Here is an 11,442-nt window from a genome sequence, read left to right as displayed (position 1 = left end):
GTCTTCTACCTACATGTATCAAATATCATCAACACTATTTTTAAAGTAACAATGGATTTATATTAAATTACAGTGGATGACAAATGCACAATTTCTCAAAATGAATTGCAAGGTGGTGACATTGAACACCCTTCCATTTGAAGTCTTCTATCGAAGTTTTGTGCATGTAGAAACAGCAAGCTTCCCCCCAGAAATGAATTTTAACTCATAGGTAGGAAGCAACCCTCCCACTAAAAGGACTTCTGGCTAAGTCCTGGCATCCCCACAAGACTGCCAAGAACAGGATCAACTGTGGATGGTTCAGAAATTAATACCTGTGCACTAGGAACCGGCCTGAGACCCAGATCACTTCACAGAGGACTCAGCACAAGGTTTCAGATAGTAATTTTCAAGCATCCTACTGAGGCTGGATTTGAATTAAGAAGCTAGAGTGGAAATATTCTATATCCATTACCAATATCCTAAACCACCCAATCCCCCATTTTTTCCAGGCTTCAGACAGACACAAAACAACATCAAGACCTAAACAAAGAATCCCAATTAGTTTCAGGGCTAATAGGTAATTTCGTTTCTAATTAAAGTTTTCCCTTAAGCATGGCAAGTCTGATACTGCAGCACCCAGGGGAACAGGCCAATTATGATAGCTGCATTTTTTCTGTATATAATTAAAACCTCCTCTATCACATAGCCTACCCTACCTAGCTGTGGAAGTGTTATTTATACAGCTTTAATTAATTCAATTTAAATTAGCAATACATGTATTAATTGAGATAAGCAGGTTTCAATCTGCCACTATTAAATAGCAGGAGCAGTTTTTGCTCTACTTAAGAAGGCACTATGAAAACTGGGATGATGGCTGCCCATGAATAGTAATTTCTGTAGGTTTTTTAATGACAAAGGCAACCTCGCCCATGGAGTATCACAAAAACAGTGAATAGCACAGACAATTATGACAGTATATCTTTGCTGAGTTTGCTTTTTTTAAATATGGTTTCTTACATCTAAAGTGTCCTTAATCTGATTCTGCATTTTTGTTCACTTAAAAGGTTGAAACTGAATATCCCGATATATAAGACAAGTCATTTCTATTTATTGACAAATATCTGTTGCAACACCAGTTCAATGGAATGCATTTAAAACATTTACCCAGAAAGAATTTACTTACAAAAAAAGACATTTTTACTTCAGTCTAAAAACAGTTTATTTTTTAAGTCAATTTCTGAGCTTAGACGATAGCTCTTGGTAAATATATCAGTCCTTCTGCAGTGAAGATTGCTCTCCCATCACCAATCACTCTTCAGCAGTTCCTGAAGATAGACAGAGTTGGTGTGATAAGCAGTCATCCAGTTAAAATGCCTATGAAATTTCCTATAGTAAGAGTGAGAAGCATAATAACTCTGCCATGCTCGGTAATAGGACTTCCAGTATTCTTCATAATTCTGAGTCTCATAGGGAAAGCCAGGAGAGCTCTCATCCTGAGTGCTGTACGAACAGTCTTCCTGGGCTCCTCTCTTTGGAGGACTGGGGGATTGCTGGTGAGGGCTTTTCTTACATCGTTTGGAATTTTGTTTCACCACCTTCTTTTTCACCTGACTGTGCTTTTGGATTTGTGGCATCTGTTGGTGCTCCACTGGGCTCAGGGAGCAGCTTACGCTTTGGGAACAGTTTGGAGGAGCTTGATCTATAATGAGCACATCACTTCCTCTCTCTTGAGTATCTGAAGAGGTTTCAAAGTATGACTTGTTTCCCTTACTATGAGAGGAAGCTCTGGAACTGTATGAGTTACTATCACTATCAGTGTCCCCAAATGAGAGACTGTCTGCTACTGAGTGCATAGTCTCTTCCATCTCTTTTTTTTCAAAAGCACCATTTTTAGGGTGCTGGTACTGCTCTCCAGGGCCTGTGTAACTTCTTATGATTTCAACCCTTTTCTCCAACCCTTCTTTAATGAAGTATTCATACTCTTCAACAAACTCTGCAAAGCTCCATGGAATGGCAGGCTGTGGGTTCTTAAACGATGACAGGCAAGGAATTTTGGGGAGTGTATTTTTTAAGGTTTCCTTGTCCAGATGCTGATCAACATTTTGTTCAGTGGTTTTGCAAGCTGTTGCCATTTGATTTCTCTGCTGTGCGTTGAAGTTTAATGTCTTTGAACTCTTGCTAGTTTCTTCTGCATTTGCATGATTTTGGCAGCCTTTTAGAAGCTGCTTCTGTTTCAAAGCCCTTCTTGGCTTGGACATAGACGAATTTTCACCTGGAACAGCAGGATCACACTGAGGTATCTGAGCACAGCTATTTATGAGTGTGTGCTGCACTGGCTCCTCTGGTCTTTTATGGGTCAAGATATGAGCATTCACTGAAGCATCTGCATGAGCAATAGCTGTGACTTCTACATCCCACTGTGCAAATTGCTCCATCAATCCAGTGGGTACAGGTTCTGCACAACAAAAAAAAGCAGCCATTCAGTCAAAAGCAGCACAAGACTTCTTTCTTGATCCCGAGGAAACAAGTATGTTTTGCACGCTATATAACAAAATCCTAAATCATAACAGATTGTAAAGTGATAGTTGCCAAATTTGCTCTTTTTCCATAAATATTACCAGTATTTCTGGTGGAAGTTTTGTTTTTAAAAAAATACAATAGATGCATTTCTCTAGTAGAACGCCATCATTCTTTTCATAAATTATTCACGGTAAACTATGCCTATTATTCCAAGGGTAACCTTGGAGAAGAGCAATAACTCCGGTTATTAGAAGATATATTTATGGCTAACAATGTCAAACATAATACATTACCACCTCTCTGCTCCAGCATACATCCTAATTAAAAACATCAGTTTTAAGATGTTAAGAGGGGCATGGAAAGGAAAATACAAAGCACTGCTAACAGGTAAATTCTGTTGTTGGGGAAAAGTGATGGTGAATCCATTCAGATTTCCCAGTTCCTTTCTCTTCTACTCCACTATTGTACCCATAAAGCCCACAAGACCTCAGCACTCCATTCTGCAGTTCCCATTGCCTTCTCATGAAAATCTATCCTTAAGTGTACAGTAAGTTTTAATTTTGTATAATTGCAGTGATTTAAAATAAAGGTACAGGTCACCTAGTTAAGAGCTATTTATGTACGCTGTCAGTACCAACACTCTGCCTTACAAGACATATATGCAGCTATTAGACTTCGCATAGTATCTGTATATTAAACCACAGTTCATCATGACCACCTGTTAATTCAACTGTCACATTAAAACCAAAAAAATAACCAAGAGAATATAATGCAGACATATTCAGGAGACAGACTGTACCTGGTAAAGGAAGGAGCTGAAGATTACATTTCTGTGCAATTTTCATCATCATATTCTCTTCCTCCCCACGGCAACAGTATGTCACAGCTAGGCCTAAGGTTCCTACAATACAGGGAGCGAGGGAAGAATTAGCTAGCCAGTTCCACAGATGCACCACTTGCAGCTGCACAACCCTACAACAGTATTTTACCAAAGCGTCCAGCTCTACCAATCCGATGCATGTACGTTTCCCAGTCCAAAGGCACATCAAGGTTGATAACAAGATTCACCTTCTCAGCATCAATTCCACGAGAAGTCTTGAAGAGGGGGGGGGAAAAAACAGAATTAATGGTGACTAGTCATATAAGAGATGCAGTTCATCTATCAGTTCAGGAGGCCCTTCTGTAAATTCTATGTTTTCACATACAGTGTGTTGAAATACTATAAATTTCCTGGGTTGCGTAGGTTAGCTAGAAATAAGTGTATAAGCACTCGGCATTAAGATGTGCAACTGGAGGATCATTTGTATTACCATGGAGGAAGAATAAGCAGATGTCTGGGTACCAAGAGAGCACACATGACCCAGCTTAGGAGAAATATACAGGACAGTAATATTTTTAGGTGGTAGAACTTCAAGCACTGAACTGAAGATAGCAGGAAGGAATAACCTTGCCCAGTCTTTTCATGTTTTTAAGTGTAAAGAAAAAAATTGTACCACAGCCAATACTCCTGTGTCACAGACAAAAGAGATATTGCTACTGCTCTCCTTAAAATGTGAAAGAGGTGTTGTGTTGGTATCACACAAAGGAGAAAAGTAACTTCTGTCCCGCCCCCCGTACCACCACCAAAAGATAAACACTTATTTCTTTGAAATTCATATAGGCTTCCAGAGCCTAACCACAAAAAGGTAATTAAAAAGAAATAAGTATTTAAACTTTATGTTTTTAAAAAGACTTTGAAAATTGGTTTTGTTTTCTGAAGATGAAAACTGGGTGGCAGTCTGTATGCTCCGCAGAGACAGAAAATTGCTATTTTCAGATAAATGTTCTATAAATACTGCTAAATCAGATTGATCTCCAAATCAGCTCTACAATACATGAATTTATATTCTAGAGAACTACTTCTGCTTAACAGAAAAGAAAAAAAAACTCACTAAATCTGTGGAAATCAGGACTCTACAATGGAACTGCTTCAATTTAGCCATAGCATCAAGACGCTGGTTCTGATTCATACTTCCTGAAGAAACAAAAATGAATATTTAGAAACTGAAAGAGTATTTAGGTTAGTTAGCCTTGTGCTGCTCAAAACCCAGGGAAAACAGGGCTCAATAAATTCTATTCCTGAAAGCTCGTGAAGTGGCATCCATCCTTCGGGCACTAATTCTAAGGCATGTTGTATCTACACCAGGAAATGGGGGTGACTGGAAAGTAGACAAATTTGAAAACATGATTAACAAAGTAGGGTATAAAATTACTCTCTTTTTGAGAGATTATCCCTTTCTCAAGTGTTTTAGTAACTTGGGTAACATGGAATGCAAATAAGTTTGATTTACTACCATAAAGATGCAAATATTCTTACAGCAAGGAGAGACTACAGGAAAGGGGATTAGTGTTAATTACAAAATAAACAAAAAAGGATGGTTTGTTATAATTGGGCTGAGCTTTGTTTTATTGGCTTCTAATTGAGAGATATTCTTAAGAGCCCAAATGCATCAAATTACTCCACACTTCTGAACATGTCAAACACAAGAGGACTTTCCTTTTCAAATACATCAATCCATTACAGTACTCCAAAGCATAAATGGGATTCCCTAGTACAGACTAGAAAACAAAGTGAAGTAATTGAACCATCTAACCAATAGGAAAAAAAATAAAGTTAAGCAAATATTTAAGATTCTCAGTGCAAGAAATATGAACGGTCAAACATTACCTGTAAATTATTCATATAAAATGCCCCCAAGTCCCCGCTTATGTCCTGAATACTCCAATGGCTACATTTCTACTGTGATTTTAGGTCAGTTTCGTACAGAATTCCAATTAACAGAAGCAGTAAGTTCCAAATGCACTTGCCTGAAATGCACTCAGCAGGAAAACCTTTGGATGTCAGTACTTCAGCCAGGTGTTGAGCCCTAATACAACATATACATAAAGATTGTAAATAAAATTACATGCTTCCAGAGTTTCTTCAAGATGACAAACTGAAAATGACTTAACAGCCTAAGCATTAGATCTGAACTTTCAACTCTTTTACAGCCAAAGATTAAAATTCCAGCAGTTGTCTCAGCCATTCATCTTGTTAAGTTAGATACAGTGACACTTTGCAATTTTGCAACTGGTGGAACTTTCAGCTTAGACTTCAAAAATCAAGTGTACACAGACATTAGTTCACACAGCACTCAGGTAAATGCAGAAATTGCCCTGATGTCAAAATTCCCCCCTACTCCTACACTCGCTTGGTACTATGTACCACACATTCAAGCTGCAGCCCTGCGTTCCAGAAACAGTAGTATTTTGGAGTTGAAATTTGCATGCAGGTTGTGTAGTAATTTGGACTCTTTATGAAAGGTGCTATAAAAATGGAATATATTATGCCCACTGTTCACAGACATCTGAAAACATCATATTGTTAGTTTAAAGAAGTTCTTGTTACCTGCTATGCAGATTTGAGAAGACCAAGGCCTGATTAAATGGAATCTTGCTGAAGAGCTCCTGCAAGTGCTGCGCCTTCTCCTCAAAAGTCTTATGAGGAAGTGAATGAGAATTCACAATTTTGTAATATTGCTTCAGCCCTGTGCAAGAAATCAAAGCATGGTAAGGTTAACAGTACCAAAAATTCACATAAAACTAGCAATGAATTGGTATTTAAAAGTTGATTCAAATATGTAGTTGTAGCTAGAATAAGCACATTAAAGAACTGGGAAACATTACTTAACCAATATCACCACATGCTGAATTGGAATCTGGAAGGCTATTTTTTTTTTTTAAATGTTTGGAATCTTTTCTTGAAGGTATGGAAAAAAGTTAACCCACAACAGAGAGAAAAATAACCACTCTTCCATCATAGATACTTTGGCTAAGAAAAGTTTGGGTATAAGCACTCTTTTGAACAAATCATGTGATCTATAAATAAGTGATAAACCAAGTATTTTGAAACGTTTTTTGCTTGTATTAATTATACTCGTAGCTGAATGTTAAATACATTCAGATTTTATTTGCCTAAAAACATTAAAGTTATGGATGTGCAACTTATACATACCAATGAGACTTGGGTCAGTGGGGTTCAACCGCACAAAGGTAGGGTCTCTCATGTACCTGGTCAAAGCATTAGCCAATGATTCAGGGTAGGTAGCAGAAACAGCCAGCATCTGTTTGTTGGCTGGCAAAGAAGAATAAATCCAGCTAAGAGAAAGTAAGATATTGAAAGTGAATGTATCCCCACATAAAGCATGTTTTAGAGCTGAAAGATTCTGCATGTTAAAACTACTGCTAGGCTTATGAGAGAAACACTAGTATTTTTCTTACTTGACTTGTTCCTGGAAGCTGCCTTCTTCCAGAAGCTTGTCAGCTTCATCAAGAATGAAAAGGCGGATACTGGCTGTATTCAGACAGTCCAATTCTATGAGTTGCTTTATTCGACCTACATGATAAGAGAGAAGTGAGACACTTTAGCTCCAAAAATATTGAAGAAAAGAATCTGGTTGAGACAAGACACTATCTGTTGCAAATCAAAGACTCGTTACCTAACCCACTTATTAAATAAATCTTTTTTAAAAAGCATATTTAGACTAATCACTCACTAAAAATACTTCTCTGGTCTAATTTTCTTTTGCTTCAGGCTTTGAAACTGTCATGTGACTATGGGACAAGAATTCAAGAGTGCATTTATGTACCAAATATTGTTCTGTTGAAACGTGTGTCACTGAATTATGACTAAAGTACAATGAAGTGTACTCTTACCTGGAGAGCCTACAGCTATGTGGCACTTTTTTAGTCTCATTTTGTCTTGGTTCAAAGGAGTCCCTCCGATGAAGACATGACATTCCAAGCCCTCCATTTTGATTCCAATAGTTGTGATAACAGCATGAATCTGCACTGCAATTTCTCTTGTAGGGGCTAAGACCAGGATCTGAAAAAATAAAGAACTCAGCTTTGAAGGGACAGTAATGGCTCAGTGGATTAGATGCAGTCTTTCACCTCTACACCACTGCTTTAACTACAGCTTAGGTAGCCAGTGACAAAGTTTTTACCATCAGCTGTTTTATGACTTGTTTAACACTTGTTGGAAGTGAAGTCAAGTTCTTACTGGACTGGACTGGACAGGGCCTCCTCCCCCCCCCCAAATCAATAAGTTGAGACTGAATTCCTTCGGTCCCCATAAAAGCTCCCCCGACAGAGTAGACTTGAGGCATATTCATAGGACGGTATAGGTGGAAGTCTACTATCACAGTCCATGATATATTTGTCTTAAGAACATATTTCTATAACTGAGATTGCTGAGCCAACAAGATTTTTTGTGTGCTTGTAAAGCCTAAAAATGACCAACAAGGGAGGCGTGGGTGTTGCCCTTATGCCCCCCCTCCCCATATTTACTTTATTATAACCTATCAAGCAATCTACTACTAACACAAATTCCAAAATAAGTCAACAGCTCCGCAGCACTGCATTCTTATTAGGAGCTTCTGGCATCAAGGCACTGAGATTTAACAGTAAAATACATGATGCACTTAATTCAAATGAAGACAGTGACACAGCCCCCAGATTAAATTGATCAATATCCTGTCTTGCATATGGATCTTAGTGTAAAACTTGATCTGGGTGATGATCACTTTGGTTATTCAAATACCTTGGACAAGGACCTGGAGATGTCCCCAGGCCACTACAAACCACCACATCTTCAGGGCTCTCACCTGGGTTGCTGGGTTTTCCAGTATGAGGGAATCGAGGGCAATGGTCGAGAACACACAGGTTTTGCCAGTGCCAGATTTCGCCTGCACAATGAGATCTGAAAGGGTTTGAAGGGCCCAAGTCAGGCAGCAGCCGGAACAGGTGATGCTCTGTTATTTGGGGCTTTGCGGACTCCCTGCACGCAGACAGGGGCCAAGTCTCTACCAATCTCTCCTTCCCTTGAGAAGCAAACCACAGGCCCCAGCTCCCAGACCCGACCCGCCCGGAGGGGGGGGGCAGCTCCCAAACCCGACCCGCCCGGAGGGGGGGGGGGCAGCTCCCAAACCCGACCCGCCCGGAGGGGGGGGGGCAGCTCCCAAACCCGACCCGCCCGGAGGGGGGGGGGCAGCTCCCAAACCCGACCCGCCCGGAGGGGGGGGGGGCAGCTCCCAAACCCGACCCGCCCGGAGGGGGGGGGGGGCAGCTCCCAAACCCGACCCGCCCGGAGGGGGGGGGGGGCAGCTCCCAAACCCGCCCCGCCCGGAGGGGGGGGGGGCAGCTCCCAAACCCGACCCGCCCGGAGGGGGGGGGGGCAGCTCCCAAACCCGACCCGCCCGGAGGGGGGGGGGGCAGCTCCCAAACCCGACCCGCCCGGAGGGGGGGGGGGCAGCTCCCAAACCCCACCCCCCCGGGGGGGGGGGGGCGGCGCCCCCAAACCCCCCCCCCCCGGCGGGGGGGGGGGGCAGCTCCCAAACCCGCCCCCCCCGGGGGGGGGGGGGGCAGCTCCCAAACCCGACCCGCCCGGAGGGGGGGGGGGGCCACCCAAAAACCCGGCCCGCCCGGAGGGGGGGGGGGCAGCTCCCAAACCCGACCCGCCCGGAGGGGGGGGGGGCAGCTCCCAAACCCGACCCGCCCGGCGGGGGGGGGGGCAGCTCCCAAACCCCCCCCGCGGGGTGGGGGGGGGGGGCAGCTCCCAAACCCGACCCGCCCGGTGGGGGGGGGGGGCAGCACCAAAACCCGACCCGCCCGGTGGGGGGGGGGGGCAGCTCCCAAACCCGACCCGCCCGGAGGGGGGGGGGGCAGCTCCCAAACCCGACCCGCCCGGAGGGGGGGGGGGCAGCTCCCAAACCCGACCCGCCCGGAGGGGGGGGGGGGCAGCTCCCAAACCCGACCCGCCCGGAGGGGGGGGGGGGCAGCTCCCAAACCCGACCCGCCCGGAGGGGGGGGGGGCAGCTCCCAAACCCGACCCGCCCGGAGGGGGGGGGGCAGCTCCCAAACCCGACCCGCCCGGAGGGGGGGGGGCAGCTCCCAAACCCGACCCGCCCGGAGGGGGGGGGGGCAGCTCCCAAACCCGACCCGCCCGGAGGGGGGGGGGGCAGCCCCCAAACCCCCCCCGCCCGGTGGGGGGGGGGGCATCACCCAAACCCCACCCCCCCGGAGGGGGGGGGGGCAGCCCCCAAACCCGACCCGCCCGGAGGGGGGGGGGCAGCTCCCAAACCCGACCCGCCCGGAGGGGGGGGGCAGCTCCCAAACCCGACCCGCCCGGAGGGGGGGGGGCAGCTCCCAAACCCGACCCGCCCGGAGGGGGGGGGGCAGCTCCCAAACCCGCCCCCCCGGGAGGGGGGGGGGCAGCTCCCAAACCCGCCCCGCCCGGAGGGGGGGGGGGGCAGCTCCCAAACCCGACCCGCCCGGAGGGGGGGGGGCAGCTCCCAAACCCGACCCAGCCCCTGCCCCGCCGGCAGCCCCGCGCCCGCTCACCCAGGCCGCAGCGCCCCAGCGGAATGGCTTTCAGCTGCACCGGGGAAGGCCTCAGGAACCCGGCGGCCTCCAGCCCCGCCAGCACCGGGGCCGACAGCAGCAGCGACCCGAAGTCCGCCGGGCCTCCAGGGATCAGCACGTCCCGCGTGCGGAGCCGGGGCTCGGCCGGAGCCGCCGCCGCCGCCGCCGCAGGAGCCGCCATGGTGGGAAGCGGGCGAGATTGGGAACTCTCGCGAGAAGCCGCAAAGGCCCGCGAAGCCTCCTGGGGGGAAACTTTATCAGCAGCCTTGTCGCGCGGACGCGGCCACGGGCGGAAGGAACCACTGTGTGGTGGGGGGGGGGGGAGGTGGAAGGAACCATTGGGGTGATTTGGTGATAGACTCCTGGGGACTGAAAGGGAGGAGGAGGCAATTGGAGAGTGAGAAGAGGGGGGGCAGCAGGGGGCTCCTATGAGGGGGCACAAAGGGGAGCAGGAGACTGGGGGGGGACATAAGAGCGCTGAGAGGTGGGGGTATCCCCCACTCGTCCCCCCATCCCACAGGGCAGCCCCCACTTGCCCTGCCAGTTGCCTCCCTTCATGAGCACTGCACTGCCCCCAGTTCTGGGCACCACACTTAGCATGGGGTATAGCACATGCATCAGCATTAATACACCCGCAAGAGCCTGAGCAGGATTAATGGATATGCCCATCTGCTTGGGCACTGGCCTCTCCCTTGTACAGGGGGACACTTGACAGGCGCGTGGCGTGTTATTTTCTACCACTAACCCTTATGATTTTAATAAATAAAATAAAAGTGGGTGTGATAGCTCTGGATAGCTTGAAAGCTTCTCTCTCACACACCAATAGAAGTTGGTCCAATAAAAGATAGGACCTCACCCACCTTGTCCTTCTAATATCCTGGGACCGACATGGCTACAACCACCCTGCATACAGCAATGTTCTTAATTTGTCCTGGGAAATATCTACATAACATGTAGACAGTTTCTTGTCAGCAGAGGGTGCTGCCACTGCACATTTTGTGTTTCCTTTATTGATTTTGACATAAACATGTAGCTTAATAGGGTCTCTGTGTGACAGGATAGCAGAGTGCACATGGGATTTCCCATGGGAGATGTGGGGAAAATTTCCTCTTGCTGCAAATTGTCACTACCACAGATCTACACACTTGGTTTGGGATTTATATTAAATTTGTGGAAGTGGAACTTACTAAATGGACCCATACAGACTAATCAGGTCTAATAATCTATTGAGGTTAATCTTAAGAAGCTCAGCATTTGAATTTGGAGTAACAAAGTACCAGAAATGTAGCATGCCAGTATATTACTACTCTTGATTTGTATTACAGGACACTTAAGGATCCCAACTGAGACTGTGCTAGGTGATGTACATACAATTAGTAAGAGGCAGTTCCCGTCCCAAGGAGTTTCCAATCTAATTAAACAAGAGTGAAAGTATCAATATCCTCATTTTACAGATGAAAAACTAAGATATGGACAGATTAAGTGATTTGTCCATCATCC

The 11,442-nt window shown here is 46.1% G+C and overlaps 1 protein-coding gene across 1 annotated transcript; it reads right to left on the bottom strand.

Annotated features, from left to right (window-relative positions):
* Positions 1 to 855: 855 nt before the first annotated feature.
* Positions 856 to 10,155, bottom strand: DDX20 (DEAD-box helicase 20). The gene is made up of 11 exons (XM_045015404.1): positions 9,922 to 10,155; positions 8,187 to 8,281; positions 7,237 to 7,405; positions 6,802 to 6,916; positions 6,536 to 6,678; positions 5,930 to 6,068; positions 5,350 to 5,408; positions 4,434 to 4,516; positions 3,492 to 3,597; positions 3,302 to 3,403; positions 856 to 2,437 (listed from the first exon to the last, which is right to left on the bottom strand). The coding sequence occupies exons 1-11, from the start codon at positions 10,121 to 10,123 to the stop codon at positions 1,284 to 1,286; spliced, it is 2,367 nt and encodes a 788-aa protein (XP_044871339.1). The 5' UTR covers positions 10,124 to 10,155; the 3' UTR covers positions 856 to 1,283.
* Positions 10,156 to 11,442: the final 1,287 nt, after the last annotated feature.

The sequence above is a fragment of the Mauremys mutica genome, chromosome 4 (genome assembly GCF_020497125.1).
Source record: "Mauremys mutica isolate MM-2020 ecotype Southern chromosome 4, ASM2049712v1, whole genome shotgun sequence".
NCBI lineage: Eukaryota > Metazoa > Chordata > Testudines > Geoemydidae > Mauremys > Mauremys mutica.
This window is presented reverse-complemented; position numbering and strand designations above follow the sequence as displayed.

Coding starts and splice junctions, on each gene's coding strand:
- DDX20 (XM_045015404.1), bottom strand. CDS start 10,123: ATGGCGGCTCCTGCGGCGGCGGCGGCGGCGGCTCCGGCCGAGCCCCGG. Junction 5,409..5,929: donor TTCTCAAATCTGCATAGCAG/GTAACAAGAACT, acceptor ATGTTGTATTAG/GGCTCAACACCTGGCTGAAG. Junction 2,438..3,301: donor TCAGCTCCTTCCTTTACCAG/GTACAGTCTGTC, acceptor TTTGTTGTGCAG/AACCTGTACCCACTGGATTG.